This window comes from Podarcis vaucheri (genome assembly GCF_965113315.1).
Source record: "Podarcis vaucheri genome assembly, chromosome: 5".
Taxonomy (NCBI): Eukaryota; Metazoa; Chordata; class Lepidosauria; order Squamata; family Lacertidae; genus Podarcis; species Podarcis vaucheri.
In genome coordinates this window covers 17,073,408-17,092,572 of record NC_138763.1, presented here as the reverse complement: position 1 = coordinate 17,092,572, position 19,165 = coordinate 17,073,408, and the positions used below count along the sequence as shown (strand labels likewise).

Below are 19,165 nucleotides of genomic sequence, written 5' to 3'. Positions count from 1 at the left end.
CACCCCTACACAAAGGAAAGAAAAGCTTACCATCCCTGCTTTAGCTCATAATTTCACCACCACAGTGTTTGATAGGGTTGGCCGTTGCTGCTCAAAAGTGGCCAGGCCCGGAATTAGCAGGGGTTTGGCCGCTGCAGTTTGTGGTTGGCAAATCTCGGCAGGGAAACTTGCATAATGTCAGTTCCCATTATGCCTGGTTGGTTTTGATCAATGCTCCCTGTCCCTCATTCTTGGAAGCAGAGCAATGTTCAAAATAAAAGCAAGCCAGTTATGGCTGAAGGTATCAGGTACAGCCAAGGAATGTGCCCTATCCTGCAGGAAAATGGTAATAGGGCATCCTAACACTTCACTGCATGCAATTAGGTTAGCAAGTTGGGAGGAGAAGAGACTTAAAAGGCAGGGAACAGAATGTGAGTGGAAGGGTATTAATTCAATAAAGATGAAGATTAATCTACAGGGAGGGCGGGGGGCGGAACCTCTGCAACACATCTAATAAAAATTGGCCTGGGCACCTGCAGTGCTTTTAAGGTGCTTTTCTTAATGTAATCATTTTAAGTTTAATTGTATTTTTTACCCAAGTGATTAACTTTCTTCTTTCCACTTGAAACCTTCTTGCAGTTCCACCTTGATGTGGTCACTTTCTATCATTTCCCTTTAATTGCACTTTTTTGATGAATTAAGCCATCATTTTGGTGGTTCCAATCTCTTTGTAGCCAAAGGGGCAAAAGAGGGGAGGAAAAATTGGCTTGAAAGGTGGCTGGAAACTGCATTTCTCTTTGTGAAACACTTCTTGGGATTTTTGGGATCGAAGGAGCTGCCATGGAAGTCACACTAATCACGTGCAATGCCAGAAAACATACTGGATGCTTTGCAGATTTACTTCAGTAGTTGGCAAAAAGCCAGCAAGCTGCAGTGGTTAGAGTAGTGGACTATGGCCTGGAAGGCCAGGGTTAACATCACCCCACTTAGCCATGAAGCTCAGTCAGAATCTCTTAGCCTAACCAACCTCACAGGCTTGTCGTGAGGATGAAATGAGGAGGAGAACCATGTGAAGCACCTTGAGCTCCTTGGAAGAAAAAGGTAGTATACAAATGTAATAAATAAATAGTAAAACTATAAACACAATTGCAATAAAATACCATAGTTGAAAACAATAGTGTACAAGTCTAGCCACCCCAAAATCTATCAAACCTTTAATGGCTCACTTCTTTAAATACAATAGAAAATCCCCACCAGTAGAAAATAATCCAAGGCCAGCCTAAAGAGAAAGCTTCTCAGCTAATCACAGTCTGAAATAAACGTGTTTTCAGAGGCTGTTTGGAAGCCATAACTCAGAGGTCAGTAAGGGAGTTCTGCAAAATGAGGGGTCATAACTGAAAAGGCCCAAGCTCTAGTGCCTACAGGTCATAGCTGCACCTGCATAAGACTTTTATTCTTTTTGCTGAACAGACTAAAAATTGCTACCTATCAGACTTCTAGAGCCCTCCAGATGATGTCAGACTCCAATTCCCATCAGCCCCAGGCAGCATCAGGAATGATGGGAATTGCATTCCAAGGGCTTCAGGTGGGGAAAGCCTGGGCTCGAAGGACCAGTGGTCTGACACAGTGTGAGGATGCTCCACAATACAGCATATTTATCTGTGCCCCTCCACTACTCCATTCCCTTCTGTTATTCTGTCCCATGGCCAAGTGTCCCAAAAAACTATGAAAAGAATCAAAACAGAATAAACTATTCAAATTAAATAAATGTATGTGATGATTATGTTTAATTTGAATAATTCATTCTGGTCACAGGATCTGTGTTTCTTTGATAAAGAATTTGGACTATTGGCAGGCAGAGATTGCCCACAGCCCTGAAGTATGCTATATATTTATTTGCTTTACATTTTCCATCATCTTGTACCAAATATTTTTGTACTAAAACTGGAACATATGCCTATAAATTATTGCACTCTATGGATTAGGTTTATGGTTTATAAACAAAAAAGAATGTTCAGTGACTTTTTATTCTACTGTTTTATGTTTAATGCTCAGCACATTAGCAAAGTAATAATCAATAGTAGACAAAACGACCAGATATTCTAATGTTCCACACTCCTGTCAACTTCTCTGCAATTAAAGTGGGAAAACTAAATATTTTGAAATGCTATGCATAATTGGAGACTCATTCACCCAAAGCAACCACTTTGCAAAGGTCTCTCCTTTTTGGTTTACAACCGATTACAATCAAAAATTGGCACTCGGCATCGTACTGATATGCTGTTTTGTGGGATGCAAGATTATGTTATGAAGCTATAAAATGAAAGGTTGGTTTTATTCCCGTCATAAATATGATTTGTCATGGTTTTCCAGTCATTGAGAAGGTTTAGAATTTACGCTAAAGCTCTGGAAACCAGTTCAATGGAAATAATATCTCCTTCCCAAAAAATTAGAATTAAATAGAGCCGTAATAGCTTTGGTTTATGTATGATATGAAGTGGAGGAATTGCCTTTTGGTTTTGGGTAGGGCAGAATTTGCAACTAGTTGATTATGGCAATCTAAGCTGCATCAGAGAAAGGAGTCCTTAAACCCTCTGTTGTCCTCACCAACAATGCAAAGTGATGGAGGGTCAGCTCCTTTGCTGCTCTAAGCAAATTCAACTTGTGCTGGGCTGTGTTTTAATCAATTTGGCTATGTACACATTACTTACTGGCTTAGAACACAGCTAGGTCATTATTTTTCTAAATTTGGAACTCACTGGCATCCATGGATTTGGTGCAACTTTTGAGAGGAGGAACCTATGCAGTTGTAGCTTGTATGCTTTTCTTTTAAGATGCTGCACTGAACATGCAGACAATGGTGGTAGAGAGGCCAGGAAGTGTGGTCCCCCTTAATACATTCAGTAAACATGGGTGTGTGGGTGAAGAGAGAAGAAGCAAAAAAAGAAGACGCAAAAGAGGATGTAGAAGACAGAATAAATTAGGATGACAGCAGACGCATATTGCAGAATCAGATCATCACCAAATCCCATAATGAGTGTGTATGTGACTTAAACCTTATATTGGGTAGTGGGGGGGGGTGTTACTGTATATTTCCCCTTATAATAATAATAAGAATTCATTTTTTATATCCCGCCCATCTGGCTGGGTTTCCTCAGTCACTCTGGGCAGCTCCCAACAGAATATTAAAAACACAACAAAACATCAAATTTTGGAAACTTCCCTAAACAGGGCTGCCTTCAGATGTCTTCTAAAAGTCAGATATCTGTTTATTTCCTTGACATCTGATGGCAGGTGCCACTACCGAGAAGGCCCTCTACCTGGTTCCCTGTAACCTCACTTATTGCAGTGAGGGAGCTGCCAGGAGGCCCTCGGAGCTGGACCTCAGTGTTCAGGCTGATCAATGGGGGTGGAGACTCTCCTTCAGGCATACTGGGCCAAGACCATTTAGGGCTTTAAAGGTGCTCAGAAACTTACTGGGAGCCAATGTAGGTCTTTCAGGACCGGTGTTATATGGTCTCAGCAGCCACTCCCAGTCACCAGTCTAGCTGCCTCATTCTGGATCAGTTGTAGTTTCTGGGTCACCTTCAAAGGTAGCACCACGTAGAGTGCATTGCAGTAGTCCAAGCGGGAGATAACTAGAGCATGCACCACTCTGGCGAGACAGTCTGCAGGCAGGTAGGGTCTCAGCCTGCATACCAGATGGAGCTGGTAGACACAGAATTGATTGGTACTTTCCTTCAACACCAACATTCACTGCCTCTCTCCCCTTGTTTTTCTTTCCTTTGGACTCTTAGAACAGAAGTACCCTCTACTGTGAGACATCAATGTGGCATAGTGATTAGAGTGTTTGATTAGGACCTAGGAGACCATAGTGCAAATCCCCAATCAGCAATGAAGCTCATGAGATTATCATTGTCTCTCAGCCTAACCAATCTCACAGGCTTGTTGTAAGAATACAGTGAGGAGGGAAAGAAGCATGTGCATTACTTGAACTCTTCTGATGAAATGTGGGATAGAAATATAATACATAAATAAAATGAAATGAAAATAGATGTGAGGAAGCAGCTCAAAAAGGCATCCTTAACCATGATTACTGAGCACTGAATTGCCCAGTCACTTGCTTTATAGCAGGCTTCCTCAACCTTGGCCCTCCAGATGTTTTGAGACTACAATTCCCATCATCCCTCAACACTGGTCCTGCTAGCTAGGGATCATGGGAGTTGTAGGCTGAAAACATCTGGAGGGCAGAGATTGAGGAAGTCTGCTTTATAAGGATTCATCAATATCACTGTTACATCTAGTTTGGGTTTGAACCCTTATCTTGTGACCACTGAATATATTATTCAGCAGCCCATCTAATTAGTGAGATTTCACTGCCCACTGTGCAAGGCTATACACAGCCTTGCATTTTACGCACTTTGAAAAATGCATCACATTTCTCAGGAAACAGGATTCTGCAACCAACATCACAGCCTGCACTTGCATAGAATTGCAGCATATCAAAAGTAACCTCTTTCACATCACAATGTACTGACCAGAAACACAATTAAGAGAAAGAACAGTTTGTTACTACAACTGAGTCCGTCTTCCGACATGACCTCTCCCTGTCCCACCTCATAGTTGTTGTTCAGAAAGGAAATATATACAAAGCCTTTCCATGGTGTGCTTAGAAGTAGCAGTTAATAAACTTGTTGAATATAAAATACAATGAGTTGGACAGTTATTTTGTGGAGTTATTGTCACCACTATTATAATTACTGCAGTGACTCTTGTGTTTAAAGTCCTGGCCATTTTGCAAATTAGCACACATAGGATTGCACCATAGACAACTGATGTTTCAGTGGATGGAGTTTGCACAGGAGAACTTCCCAGTGATATATTGGGATTTCACACAGTGTAAGAAATCTTAACAAATTGTGTTTTAATTCATTATGAATATGAATGCATATAAATTAAAGTACTCATCCTGAAGGGGAGGGGATCTCCTTTCTTTTGAATAGAACTGAAACTTTTAACTGATTCATCTATTTGACCAATCTGTTTTTGTTTTTTCAACTTTTTAATTGACTTAACAAAGGTTTTTCTGGTGGGGTTTACTTCAAAACTATTACTTTGGTAATCTGCAAATAAATGAAGATTACATTTATTACTTGACTGACTGAAGAAAACTGATTTGATTAGCTAGTTTTGTTTGTTTATAAAGGGCATCAGCCATAGTTTTTAGAACATTATAATAGGAACACAGTGCTGCAATATTTTATGGTCATTCTGAAACCAAGATGTCAAGCCAATTTGCTCACAAAGTGGTGTGTTGTTTTTTAAGGAAGAAGGAAGAGCAGCTTGTCTGTCTGTGCTTGCTGTTGCTGCTGGAATCACTCCTGTTATCCATAAAACACTCCCTCTCTTGAGTACTCAGGAGCAGGCTAAGCCAGGGCCTTGAGTATCTTGGATGATGTGGGAGCAGAACCTCTACCCCTTTGCTGCTGATACCTTTCCTGCCACAACAAACATAATATACTCACACACTGCTACTCAGGTGAAGTTTTAGAAGAAGGAGTGCCTCTTTTAACAGTTACCTGCCATTTGTTTAGAAGGATGGCTGGTGTGTTTCATCCATGCATGGCATCACAGCAGGCACAGTCTTTTCTCTCTGGGTTTTTTTTTAAAGTGTTTTTCCCCTTCTTTCACACATGACAGAATGCCTCTTCTAATACTCTCATGCAGTGCCCGCCTGGCCCTAACCGTATGTTAGGGGGTGCAATACTTGCCTTGCCCTGGGTGCTGGCAACCCACGTTACGACACTGCACACACCACACAAACATCTCTCCATCTTCTATCCAGGCAAGAAAGCTTTCAAAGACCCATCCCAGCCATGGGGGGGGGGGGGACAATTGCAGAGAATCCAGAGCAGGGTCATTCAGGGGTGTGTAGCCTGGGAATGGGCACGGCCCAGGAAGAGTCCCAAGGAGAGGTAGATCTGAAGGGGCACTTTTGGCCACCGGAACCTGTGATTCCCCCACCCCATTGCAGCCTGACTGTTCCGATCAAATAGTTTTGAGAGGATGGTTTTGAGAAAAGAATTACGCTGACTCTGGTAACAACCTCAGCATTCCCACTTTGTATCAGCAACTCCTGAGCTTGAAACAACAAGAGTGAAACGGACACCAATCACCATTTATGGCAATAGGAATGAACACTACCCACAGGGCCTGCCTCTTGTTCAGTTATCTGCGGGGTCATGCCAGAGAGATGGCAGGCACACAGGTCTCCTTTTCCAAAGGATTAATATTTAACTGACTTTCTGAACCTGTCTCTGGTGTTAGCTCTGACTAGATATGCATCTGACAGCCACACACTGCCCATCCCTCTCTTCACTTCCCACCCTATGCAGTTACAGGTTGCGTTTAAGTGTATATCTGCTGCGATTCTCTTTGTTTAGAAAGAGCCTGGAAGAAAAAGCCAGGCGGCAAAGCCAGTGTAATAGGACTCCGTCACTTTTTTATTTTTTTTATTTTTACAAAAGAGGTGAAATAATTTTAAAACACAGACAGACAATGAGTTTATTTATTTAGAAACTTGTTAAATAGAGTCTGGGAATTCAAATAGTCAGTGTGGACATTGTACAGAACTGGCGGGGAGCCAAATATTCAATTCCCAAGGGAGAACCTATAAGCAAGAGCCTTCTCCTCTCCCACAAGTGGGGGAATATATTGCAATTAGTTACACGCACAAGCAATATCTAAATCGGAGCCCAACCCTGTTGCTTCAGCCAGAGAACTTCAAATGCCTGTAAGAGTGTTTAGCTTTTTAGTGCTGGAACTAGAGCAATATGTCACACTTTTCAAAGGCCTGTGTAAACAGTTCTTTCCCTTTTGTAGAAACATTTCTTAAGTTTTCCGTACCCCTGTGTAAACAGCATCCATTTACAAGCCTGCCATGTTTCATCTGAAGATAGCGTGATGGGGAGAAGCTATCCCTGAGCCTTCCTCCTCCCCCCCCCCCCGCTTCACCATAAAGGTCATTCCAACTTAAAACGAATGTAAAAGAACAATCTCACATTAAGGAGGATGATTGACAGTAGGCAGCCAAGGCTGGAAGGGGAATCTTGGGGAAAGAACATAGGAAGCTGGCTTGTACCAAGTATGAACATTGGTCCGTCCATTCAGCTCACTACTGTCTATGTTTACTGGCAGTGGCTCTCCAGGGATTCAGGTGGGAGTCTTTGCCAACCATACCTGAAGATGCCAGAGATGGAACCTGGGACCTTTTGCAAGCAAATCACTTGCAAATCACTTTCCACAAAAGGAAAGATGTTGGCAAGGTAATTCAAGGTTTAACGTCTGGGAAAATTTACACACACACAGAGAGAGAGAGAGAGAGAGAGAGAGAGAGAGAGAGAGAGAGAGAGATTAGTGTAGAATATATAGGGATATTAGTGTAGAATTAAAAGAGCTATGTCAGCCTCAATTTGTTCTAGGTGTCTCTGAAAACATACACCAAACCTTTCCACATAGTAGTAGAAAGGTTTATTGCCAAGAGCCTTGCAAAAAATGCACTAATAATAATAATAATAACAATAATATAATAGTGAATAATAATAATAATAATAATAATAATAATAATAATAATAATAATAATAATAATAATTTAAAAATATATAATAACAGGGCTTTTTCGGCTGTGGCTCCGATCTGGTGGAACACTCTGTCACAAGAGACTAGGGCCCTGCGGGACTTGACATCTTTCCGCAGGGCCTGCAAGACAGAGCTGTTCCACCAGGCCTTTGGCTAGGGCACAGCCTGACTCCCTCCCTCGGCAATCTTCGCGGAGCTCTGGCCCAATGGTTGCCAGTGGCTTGATTTGAATTTATTTTATAATGAATGATTTTAGAGTGTTGTTTGTGCTGTACTTTTGTACTGTTTTATTGTTGTTAGCCGCCCTGAGCCCGGCTTCAGCTGGGGAGGGCGGGATATAAATAAATTTATTATTATTATTATTATTATTATTATTATCAACAACATTGGTCTTTATTATGTTTAATTAATTAATTAATTAAACAAAATGTGTATACTGCTTAATTTTGACTAAAAATTCTAAATGGCTTACAGATGCTCTCCCTTTTTCATTCAGATACAAAGTTTGCCATGAGAAAAAGAGAGGCAGCCAAGGTCAGGGATGGGGGTACCCATAGCTTTCTAGATGCTGGTGGCTGACATCTCCCATCACCCCTGCCCAGTGGCCATTCTGGCTAAGAACTAATGGGAACTGGAGTCCAATACCTGATGGGCCAAAGATTCCCCACTCCTGACTAGAGATGAAGGGGCAGTAAAAGAGAGAGAGAGTGAGACTGTTCTGTTACATCTATCATTCTAGTGTGCAGTAGATTGTGAATCTATGAAATATTAAACTTTCTCTTCCAATAACTCTACACTGTATATGTCTGTTACAATATGCCCATTAAAAAGTACAATAGATCATACAAACAGGAAAAGTTACTTGTAATATAATTACAAATGCATTCATGGATCAAGAAGATAATTTTATTCGAGTTTCTATGTTTTACACACATACTTCAGAAACACAGTGTGGTACTACTTGTACTCTTCAATGTTATCTGACTTTCATGAGTCATTTATTCCAAATACCCATGTATGTGTGCAGACCCGTATTATTGTTTCTCAATAAAGTATATGTAACGCAGATGTGTATTTTACGACAGAATAGCTTGCCATGTATTGTATAGTACATTTGCTATATATAGCGTATATAGTTCTAATATATGTTATAGGATATAACATCTACCAGGAGGAAGGAAGTCCCAGGGGTGTTTAAAGGGTCAGTTTCCTTGGGAGAATAGAGCACTGGAGATTTGCGGTATTTTTGGCTGTGCCTATTTATTTACAAAGATGCAGGTAGAGCAGATGGGGAGCAAGGCAGCAAATGCAAGGCATGGCTAATGTTAAAACAACAATAACTTATCAAAAGTTATAGCATACCCCTAAGGCTCCTCAAGGCTGCTTCTTGCCAGGCAGCTCCGAAACTTTTTAAAATTTAATTCAGCATACTTACTGTTTTCCTAGGATAAAAGTCTAGCCTGTTTCAACTTGCACCCAGACAAGTGGGTCTGATCCATGCCTGGCTTTGATGCCTGGCATTCATTATTAGTGGGCAATGCTCGGTCTAAAAGCAGACTTTGAAGAGAAGGACAGCATGGTCCATAACAGCTTATATTAATGCACCGCTGTGTTTCAGAGCACATGCGATTATTGTTCAGAAACGAATGTCCCTTGGCCAGCTCACTAGTTCTACACTCTCATAAACAATGAAACAGATCTGTGTTCTACCTATGCATGTCAAAGGCATACGCCTTTTTGCTTACAGTAAGCTTATTGCTTGGAGAAGAGCCATAGCTCAATGCAGAGCACACACTTTGTATGCAAATGGCATCAGCTTCAGTCCCTGGCATCTCCTAGTAGGACTGCGAAGAACTCTTGTCCAAAATCCTAGAGAGGCACCGTAAGTCAGTGTAAAATACATACAGTACAGAGATGGATTGGTCAGAATGCTGGATTTATCAGTAGCCTGTTTCAGTATAAGGCAGCTTCTTGTGTTCCTAATAATAATAATAATAATAATAATAATAATAATAATTTATTATTTATTCCCCAGCCACTCTGGGCGGCTTCCAAAAGAATATTAAAATACTATGATACATCAAACATTAAAAGCTTCCCTAAACAGGGTTGCCTTCAGATGTCTTCTAAAAGTCTGGTAGTTGTTGTTCTCTTATCATTGCATACTTAAAAATGAGTCACAGCAAATACTCTTCCAACATACTACTTTCTTTTGCAGTTTAATATTGAACGTATCCAACAGCAAGCCTTTGAATCTTATTGCAAATATTGATCCTCCCCTCCTGCAATCTCACTTTAACCTCAAATGCCACTCCTGAATTCACACAAGCTAATCTTGCATGGGCCAGGTTACAACTTTAACAAACGTTGAACCATCTAAAAGACCATGTTGAAATGCATGTATATCATGTTCATCAGAATGAATTTTAAAATGTTATACAAGTCAGCCCTTGTATCAGACATGTGCTAACCTTTCTCTGGGACAAAAGAGGCTTCCCTGTTGCTCAGACTGATTGCTGTCTCACAAACATTACTATTTGAGTGGTTCTTCACATACCAAAAGCAAATGCCAAATCCTGTTAGATCGCAACTCTCTAGTCATCTCTGATTCCTGGTACCACCCAATCTAATCTAATCTCGCAGCAAAGTGGAAAAAATCAAGGGGACAGGCTGAGGATCAGTGGTAGAGCATCTGTTTTGCATGAGGAAAATCCCAGGTTCAGTCCCTGGCATCTCTGGGTAGGGCTGAAAGAGATCCCTGCCTGGAACCCTGAGGAGCTGCTGCCAGTCAGTGTAGACAATACTGAGCTGGATAGACCAGTGACCTGGATTCAGTACAGTGGATGCTCGGGTTGCGAATGTGATCCGTGTGGGATGCACGTTCGCAACCCGCAGCGTCCGCAACCTGCAGCGGCACATCTGTGCATGTGGAAGTTGCGATTTGGCGCTTCTGCGCATGCACAAAGCGCAATTTAGCGCATGCACGGCCGCTGAAACCCGAAAGTAACCCGTTCCAGTACTTCCAGGTTTTGGCGGTCCGCAACCCAAAAAAATGCAACCTGAAGCGTCTGTAACCTGAGGTATGACTATATATATCAACTTCCTATGTGTCTATGTGAATACTGTGTCCCTGGGCCCAGTGACTTTGAGCAATGGATGCAACCTATGTCCCACTGAACCCTCTATAATGTTTATGATTCTGAATTGCAACAGATGCCATCTACTGGAATCCTGGGAATAAATTGCCATTTTACCCTAAGCATGAGCATTCATACTCTGTTCCTTAGGTTGTTTTCATGGCCCCTTCACTGACTATATTTCTCTATCCACTTTTCCTTGCAGGCTCCTAAGCTATATAGTGCACCTGCCCATGTGAATATTCCAGCGCATTCCAGATTTAGGAAAAGGTAGTCCATGCTCACTTCTGGTCTGTAGGGAGAGCATCATGTACATAAACTGGATAGCTCAGTTGGTTACAGTGTTTGGCCAAGGTTGCAGGTTTGATCCCCGTATGGGACAGCTGCATACTGTATTCCTGCATTGCAGAGGACTGGACTAGATGATCCCCATGGTCCCTTCCAACTCTACAATTCTCTGATTCCATGATTCTGACCATAGCTTTATATAATATGCCCTTGCTAAGCCATATTTCCAGTGGCTTACAGTGTGGGATCAAAAGCCAAATCCACTATTTGCCAATGTATGTTCATTCACATGCTCAATGTAGCAGCTATACATATTAAAAAATACTGCTTAACTACCTATCACTGAAACATGCCGGAGTAGCATGCAAAAGTGTGCATAAAACTTATTTGCAACATAAAAAATTTTAAATCGGCATATAATGAAATACAGCATAGCAGGGGGTAAATACAAACCTGAAAAACTACAAAAAAACAGAAGAAAGCAAAATTCCAACAATTATTTTTAAATGCCTGGGCAGATAGGAAGGTGCTTAAAAACTTGTAAAGTCAGCACCAGACTTGCCTCCTTGGGAAGGACATTCCAAAGTCAGGCCACCACTTCTGAAAAGGCCCTCTCCCTTTTGGAAGGACTGTAGCTGAGTGGAAGGACAGATGTGTTGCATGTAGAAAGTCCCAGGTTCAATGCCCTGGGGTTTCCACGTAGGGCTGGGGAAAGTTCCTGCCCAAAATCCTGGAGAGCCACTGCTGGTCAGAGTAGATGGATGAATGATCTGACTCAGTATAAGGCAGCTTTTTTATATTCCTAATAATATTGTCCCTCAACTAGAGGAGGGAAAGCAGAGCAGGTCTCCATTGTGCTTGGGAACGCAGGCCAAGCAAAGTTTCTCCCCATGGCTGTCTTGAACCAAATAGGTCATAAAAATAGCCCCAGCAATATCAGAATCTGTTTTCAGGTGCTGTCCCTACACAGATCCTGAAAACTCCCAGCCCTCACCTCCCAGCATGGCCCTTAAAGGTAAAGGTAAAGGTAAAGGGACCCCTGACCATTAGGTCCAGTCGTGACATTAGTTAGATAGAGTCTTGGTGTTCCTTATTGTTAGTTCCTTCCACTGAAGGTATTCTGCCTTCTCTTGTTTGTAGGGCTTCTCTGCTACCCCTTATTTTAAGGCCCTGGGCTGGAGAGGTTATTAAACTTGTTCCTTAGTTCTCCAAAGACTTTACATAAGGGATCCATGCATGCAGCAGTTGTATGTGTGGGATTAAAAGCAGAATGATCTTGCATATGCAAGTCCACTGGCTCAATTCATAGTCACTCATAGTCAGCCCCACAACCACCAGCATAATTTATCTGCAATTAATTCAAGATCACTTAACGAAGATGAATTATTTCCTAACAGGCTCAATATTCTGCCATATTCAAATAGGAGCAGCTGGAAAAGGTGGATTCTGCACAAACTCATTCAATGCATTCTTATGTGGTTACTATGGCTACTGGGCAAATGCACTTGGGGAAGTAGTTATTCTGGGTTATGGTAATTAAAGTGGAATACAAGAATAGGATTTTACAATATTTTTTGCCATTTTTAAAATTTGGAATAAAAGGTAGATGTTCCTGAAGGCAACTGGTTGGCATGAAGAGATCTTAAATACAGTGGTACCTCGGGTTAAGTACTTAATTTGCTCCAGAGGTCCGTACTTAACCTGAAACTGTTCTTAACCTAAAGCACCACTTTAGCTAATGGGGCCTCCTGCTGCCGTCGCGCCGCCAGAACCCAATTTCTGTTCTCATCCTGAAGCAAAGTTCTTAACCTGAAGCACTATTTCTGGGTTAGCGGAGTCTGTAACCTGAAGTGTATATAACCTGAGGTACCACTGTATGTTCTGCTGTTGCACCTGGGATTTGTGTAGTTTCACCTCCATCTGCCTCTCTTCTGCTCTTCCTTTGAGTTACGCATTGCACTAGTAGCTATACACAGAGAAACAGGCAAACAATAAACCAACACAGATTCAGGTCTGTGCCTCACGGATCATACAGTCTGAACGACCAGAAAGCAGCAATAGGGAACCTTTTTCAACCCTGAAGGCCAGGGACAGAAGTAAAAGCTGGCAGAACGAGGAATGCAAATGCTACCTTTCGTAGTAGGCTGATTTCTACACATTCATGCAGTGGCGTAGCGTGGGGGGTGCAGGGGGGCCCGGCCGCACAGGGCGCAACATCTGGGGGTTAGGGTTAGGGGGCGCAAATCCACGGGTTAGGGGGCGCAAATTACTTGCCTTGCCCCGGGTGCTGACAACCCACGCTACGCCACTGCATTCATGCATTCCTCTTTACTCAGGCAAGCAAGAGGCATTACAGTATCAGAGTTCATGGACACCTCCCAGCCAGGCAGACCCATGTATGAAGGGTGCAGAGCAGAGCCAACGAGGGGCGTGGCTGGCGGAGAGAGTCCCAAGGGCCGCAGAGGAAGCCCTGAAGGACCACATTTGCCCCTGCCGCCCTGTGCCTAGGGGTTGCCCACCACACCGCCATGGAGGAAGAGGAAAGAAAAGAAAATGGAAGGCAAGGAATCCCAAGGGGAAGAATTCCCAGGAAATGAGGGGTTTGAGGATAGCTTTGAGGGAAGAGACAGCCCATCATGCGATCTGGGCAGAAGGAGAAGAGAGGGAGAATAAGCAGGTCCCAGAGCTTCCAAGCAGTCTCAGCTGGGCTAAGGGGGCGGGGGAGGGCGGAGGCGGATGGTTAAGCTAAGTTCTCGCCCAGTGTGCAAACTAGCGATGATGCGCGCTGCGGGCGCGAGGTCTTCACGCTAGACGCCTATTGACTGAACGCCTTGGCATCTTGCTAAGCGATGTTGACACGGAGGGATGCGCCTCTGACTAGGGACCAAGTTCTCCGTCAGCGTGGGAGCCGGCGGTGGCGAAAACACGGGACGCACCCCTCCCTGTCTCGGTGTCTCTCCGCCCCACCAACACCGCCCGCGGTCCATCTTTTGGCCAAGCTCCGCTTCCAAACAGAAAGAGACCTCCGTCCCCACTTCCCAGCGGCGAAAACCAATAGCAACGCCGGACTGTGTTGTTGCTGCTGCTGCTCGATTTTGTTTGCACGAAAGGAGGTTATTTGCGCCCAAGGTGGCCAATGCAAAAATAAAAAAATTAAGCTTGAGAGGATAGTAATGGCAAATAAACAAGCCTTTCCATAAAAAGCACCTCGCGTGTTTGGGACTCATCAGATAGCCCAATATGAGGAGTCCTAACAAAGCGAGGAAATAAAGTCTGGTTCGTCTGCTTTGCTTTTTTACTCAAGCGAGGTGTGTTTTTTTCCTTCTCTTACCCTTTCCTCTTAAAAAAAAGCAAACCCTCACAGGCAGAGGGCAAACTCACAAGCGTCGGAGCGGGAGTGGGGGGGGGACTTGTTGAAACTTGGTAAAGTGTTATCTTACTCTCTCAAAGGGTTGGAGAGACCTGGATCCATCGCGGCTTGCTCCAATTGCCTGGTTTTTTTGGTGGTGTGTTGTGTTTTTTTGTGTGTTTTTTTAGACTGGTGATAAAGTGTAAAAGTACAAGTAACTCCTTTTATAAGGCACGGGTGTTCGCCTAATCTGATCACCTTCTGCTTCTTTACGGGGCTATAGGGTGTCTCTAACCACTACCAGCGGGGTTTGCGCCGGCCGCCTAGTTCGCTTGCGCGGAGTGGGATTTTCTTCTGCAGAAAGTCGCTCTCTCCTCCGTAGGGGATTTTAGGCCCGGGCGGGTGGCGGGTGGGGAGAAGAAGTGGGGGAGAGCCCTAACCCTCCCTGAGCATCCCCTAGAGCCCGAGCAAGAGCGTCGATTCCAGCTGGTTCTCACGTGCGAGCAGAGGCGCCAGAATAGCCCGCGGGGAGAGCCCGATCCAGCCCAAGTGAGACGCGTTCAAAGTCCCACTTATTATTATTTTCATGGGGGAAGAGATCTGAACACGTGCTGAACTCTGCCGTCGAAGTCAAGACGTCCTACTCTTTGCTTCGCTAGTAAGTGCGTTATGTGGATTGGCACCTTGCAATCGGAGTAAATTACGCGGACACATAAGTGCGCCCCACTCTTGTTTGCTTGCTCCCGGGTAAAGTGTAGGCTTGCGACCCCCAAAAGCGCTTCTCTTTGCTCGGATCGTGACCACGTAACGGTAAATGTCACACATAGGCTGCACATTCTGTGGAACTGTTACAGTCTCAGAGTGGCTAGCATGTTGCGAGTTCATTTTTCAGCGACTTAAAATTATGTTTTTCCAAATAATGCGGCCGTTTCCAACTTGCCCCATCATCCACAAGCTTTGTCGCTTTTCTGTTGCTTTTAATTTTTTTAATTAAAAACAGCGAATATCTTTAATATGATCAAGGTTAAAATCAGGCCACATAACCTTAAACTTGCTTTGCTTTCTAAGAACAAACCATTTATCACCTAAAGTGTCTCGCTTTGCTTAAGGAACAGGCCGGACTTGACTGAATTTGGGCATAGACAGCTCTGTTTACTTAGAAATAAGTTTCACGGGTTTCAATTGAACTTGCTTCCAGGTAAAGCGTGCGTATCTTCCAACCTAAGAATCACATTTACAGAACAGCCTGATCGTGGTTTCTCCCGCCCCCAGGCAACCTCATATAACTTCGTAAATGAATAGTAAGTTTATTTGATGGGGGGGGGGTGTAGGGAGGTGCGCAAAAGGGGAAAAGGGAGAAAGCTGGAGACATTTTTAATAAATAAAAATCAACGATTTAATTCTGCAGGCGCCAGCGAAATTGACGTGGTGATCGAAGGCGAAAAGAAACAGGGTTTGTAAACGTGGGAAAGCGGTTTCTGCTGCACTTATTCTCTCCGTTTGCAACCTATGGGTTGCAGAAGGCGGACCACGCAGCTTCCTAAGTGTGCATCTGCACTGCCTTGTACATCTCAAGGCACGTCAGAAAGTTTTGGCGAATGCTCTGCGCCGTATCTAAAGGCAGCAACAGACTATCTCACAGCTGCGATGAACATCAGCCACGGACCGCGCCAGAAATAAGATCCCTGCTGGGTTTGCTACTGGACTTAACTCGGTGCCTTTAGATAAGGGAATCTTTACGCATCTGCTGCGATCGGCGCATCTGCAACTTTCCTTTTTTTATTAAATGAATAACGGATCTGTTTTCAAATTGTGTCGACTGGATACATCTGCTTTTGGGGGAACAAAAACCAGCTAATCAAACGCAGGCGAGGTGGAGGAAGAGGGGGGGGGTTGGTCTGTTTCACAGAAAATTAGACAGTAATCCAATGAGATCTTGTGCTTTCCTCTTTCCTCCCTCCTTCCTCCCCCTCCCCGCGCGCGATTTTCTCCCCAAACAAGCAAATAATCGGCCTTTTAAAAATGTCACACAACGTCTGCACCGTTTTTGCCTGCCCTTCTCGCCGCCACCTTTCTCTCTCTCTCTCCCCACCCCCAGTTGGAAATCAAAGTATCAGTGCAGGGAAACAAACACAAAAATAGCATGAAATAAATAAAGAGGACTTGTCCAGGGGCTAGATAGATGGGTTGAGGAGACAGGACGCACAAGAAATCAGCTCCCTTGCAAAAAACGAAGCAAGGCTGCATCTGTTGCACTGCGGGTTGCAGTCAAGAAAACGTAAAAGAGGTAAACTTGAAATTACTGCGCGGTTTGCATTCGCACAAAGCCCGATGGTGCTTTGAACGTTTGCTAGGAAGTGAATCCCAATTCCCAACATGTTCAAGTGAGTCTCAAGCCCAAGCTAAAGTACAGGAGTGCAGCCCTGAGCACATTTTGTATGTAAGTTTCCATAGCGGTGGAGTCAATGGAAATTTCAGTAAGTTGTATGTATGGCCGGCTGTGCGAGGGGAGGAGGAGAGATGGAGAATCGCACACATAATGTTTGATCGGCTCGTAAGGATAGACGGAGACTCCGGCCCCAATATTGCCAGCCGCCACTGCAGTCTGTAGCAAACTGTTAGAGGAGGACGCGTGAAATTGACAAGATCATCGTGGGTCTCCAAAGATGCCAGAGCAAAAAAAGAAAAGTGCGGCCCAATCGCTTCCACCTCACCGAGCTCGCACTTCAAAACATGCCTTGTAACTGCATCAAGTTAAAATTGAAACCGCCCAGCTCTAGCTGCTTCTTGAGTGGATATTATTATTATTAGTTTTTTTTAATATGTGAAATAAACAGACAGGAAAATAAGGAGATCCAGCTGGGAGCTGCCGCTGAGAATCTCAGGCAGCCCAGTTTGGCCACCTCAACCGAGGACTACCAAGCGGAAAGAGCCGGAACTCCCAAGCGAAGGAAAACTTTGTAAGTCTCCCTTCCGCGACGGAACATATTCCTTTTATTATTGCTGCTGTTATTATTATTTTACGCTTTCAACAAGGAAAAGGAGGCCGCTACTGGTAGGGAAGCCGAGATCGCTCGTTCCTGCTTTGTTATGTAACTCACACACTTGCCCCCACTTAAAAAATATAAATAATAGCACCAGAACTAGAAAAGGAGGACTCGTCGTTGTTTAGGCAACCTTTCCTGGAACAATATTCCAGCCTGTACACGTGTATGCTGCGGGTTGTTCCTTTTGCACGTGCCACAGGAACGGGAGACGCGTGTGCACGGGTCGGGGGGGGGAGGCAGTTGCACACGTGCGCGCGCCGAAGAAGCAGCGCTCACACGCGCAGAGCGCGAATTTGTTTGGCTAAGTTGCGTGTACCGGGGGGGGGGGTGTCTTTCCGCGCTGACCAGAGCGACCCGAGCCAAGGAGGTTCTCCCAAAAGCCCGGAGCGGCTGGATCTTGCCCTGGTGTTGGGGGGGGGAGGCTCAGCTTGAAATGGACAACCCCCAACTCGAGGAGGAAAAACAAAAAATCCCCGTCAGCTGGCGAGGAGTCCCCTGCTGCTGCTGCGTTAAGTGCATGCCTGCTTTCTCCTCTGCACCCAACCTGTCCCAGCAAAGCCATCGCTCCAACTCCTGGGCTGCAGGTTGCCACCATCGTCTCCTCCTCCTGCGGCTGCTTTCGCGGCCTCCCCTCCTTCCCTTCCCCACACGCTTGTTTTTAATGTTTATTTCACAGAGCCGGCAGCGCCCACTAGGGGCGCTCGGCGTCCTTGCAGCCTCTGGCTCCCTCCCTCCCTCGGCGGAGCGAGCGAGCGAGCGAGCAACTTGCGGCGCTCTTCTTCGGCGCGGCTGAACTTTTCCTCAACTCTTTCGCCGCCTCGGCTGAAGTTCACCAGCGATCCTTCCCCGCCCCCCCTCCTCCCTCTCCCTCTCGCCGCCACCCCGGCAGACAAACACACAAACAGCGCCGGGCACAGCCAAGCCAAGCCAGGGAGCCCAGCCGGGACCTCTCCACCCCCCCCCCGGCCCGGCTCCCCGCGTCCGAGGCGAGGAAGTGGGGAGAAAAGAGAGGGGAGAGAAACGCAACGCGCCGCCGCGCACCATCTCTCTCTCTCTCTCCAGCAAACCAGCCGCGAGGTGGATGGATGTTGGGCAGCGGAGGCTCTCGGGGGCCAGTTCTGCGCCGGGGGCGGGCCGGATCTGTGGGGCCAGTGGCTGACCCCCACCCTCCCCGCCCTCTCCATCCCACCCCACGGACCCACATCTTTCCCGGACGCCTAGTGGGGCACAGAAGGGAGCGCGGGGGGCGCAGGGGGGGCGCGGGGGGCGCGCAACAGAAAGAGCGATTGCACCTACTTGCGGCCAGTTTCCTCGCTCTGCCTTTGGATCGCATTGCTGCCAAATCCCGCGGACGCTGCTTGGATGGTTGCTTGTGTGGGGGGGTATCTGGGGTCGGGATGGGGGGGTGGGGAGGGAAATCAATGGAGGGGCTTTCCCCCCGCTATCTCTCTCTCTCCCCCTCTCTCTGTTGTTTTTTCTCTTTTCCTTCCTGCTTCCCCCACTCTTTTCTTTCTCTCTTTCTCACTCACTCTGTTTCTCTCTCTCTCTCCCAACCCCAAAGCTTGCTATCTTCTCCAGCATTGTCAGTTTGGACACCTTCGCACATGCGCAAGGGCGGCTTCTCCCTCTCGCTCTCCTCTCGCTCGCCCTCCCCCCGCGCAATTCCCCCCCCCCCCACTTTCAACATCTCCCGGGCGCCGCCAAAAAGAAAGAAAAAAAGTTTGGAG

At 45.3% G+C, this 19,165-nt stretch overlaps 1 protein-coding gene and 2 long non-coding RNA genes across 15 annotated transcripts in view; 2 read left to right on the top strand and 1 right to left on the bottom strand.

Annotated features, from left to right (window-relative positions):
* LOC309533372 overlaps positions 1-8,350 on the top strand; it is a 60,998-nt gene extending 52,648 nt beyond the window's left edge. The window contains exon 3 of the long non-coding RNA XR_014220181.1: positions 8,114-8,350. This is a non-coding gene — a long non-coding RNA (uncharacterized lncRNA). The remainder of the gene's footprint in view (positions 1-8,113) is intronic.
* MECOM (MDS1 and EVI1 complex locus) overlaps positions 1-18,818 on the bottom strand; it is a 495,241-nt gene extending 476,423 nt beyond the window's left edge. For 4 of the 13 annotated variants that reach the window (XM_082223910.1, XM_082223909.1, XM_082223914.1 and 1 more), the window contains exon 1: positions 18,735-18,816. In XM_082223910.1, coding sequence (XP_082080036.1) covers positions 18,735-18,771 — 37 coding nt within the window. In that variant the 5' untranslated portion in view covers positions 18,772-18,816. Of the gene's footprint in view, positions 1-18,734 lie in introns of all 13 variants that reach the window. The other 9 variants (XM_082223897.1, XM_082223911.1, XM_082223907.1 and 6 more) reach the window with 5 other exon arrangements.
* On the top strand, positions 14,849-16,114 carry LOC309532808. The gene is made up of 3 exons (XR_014220031.1): positions 14,849-15,049; positions 15,590-15,692; positions 15,800-16,114. It is a non-coding gene; the product is annotated as an uncharacterized lncRNA (long non-coding RNA).
* Positions 18,819-19,165: the final 347 nt, after the last annotated feature.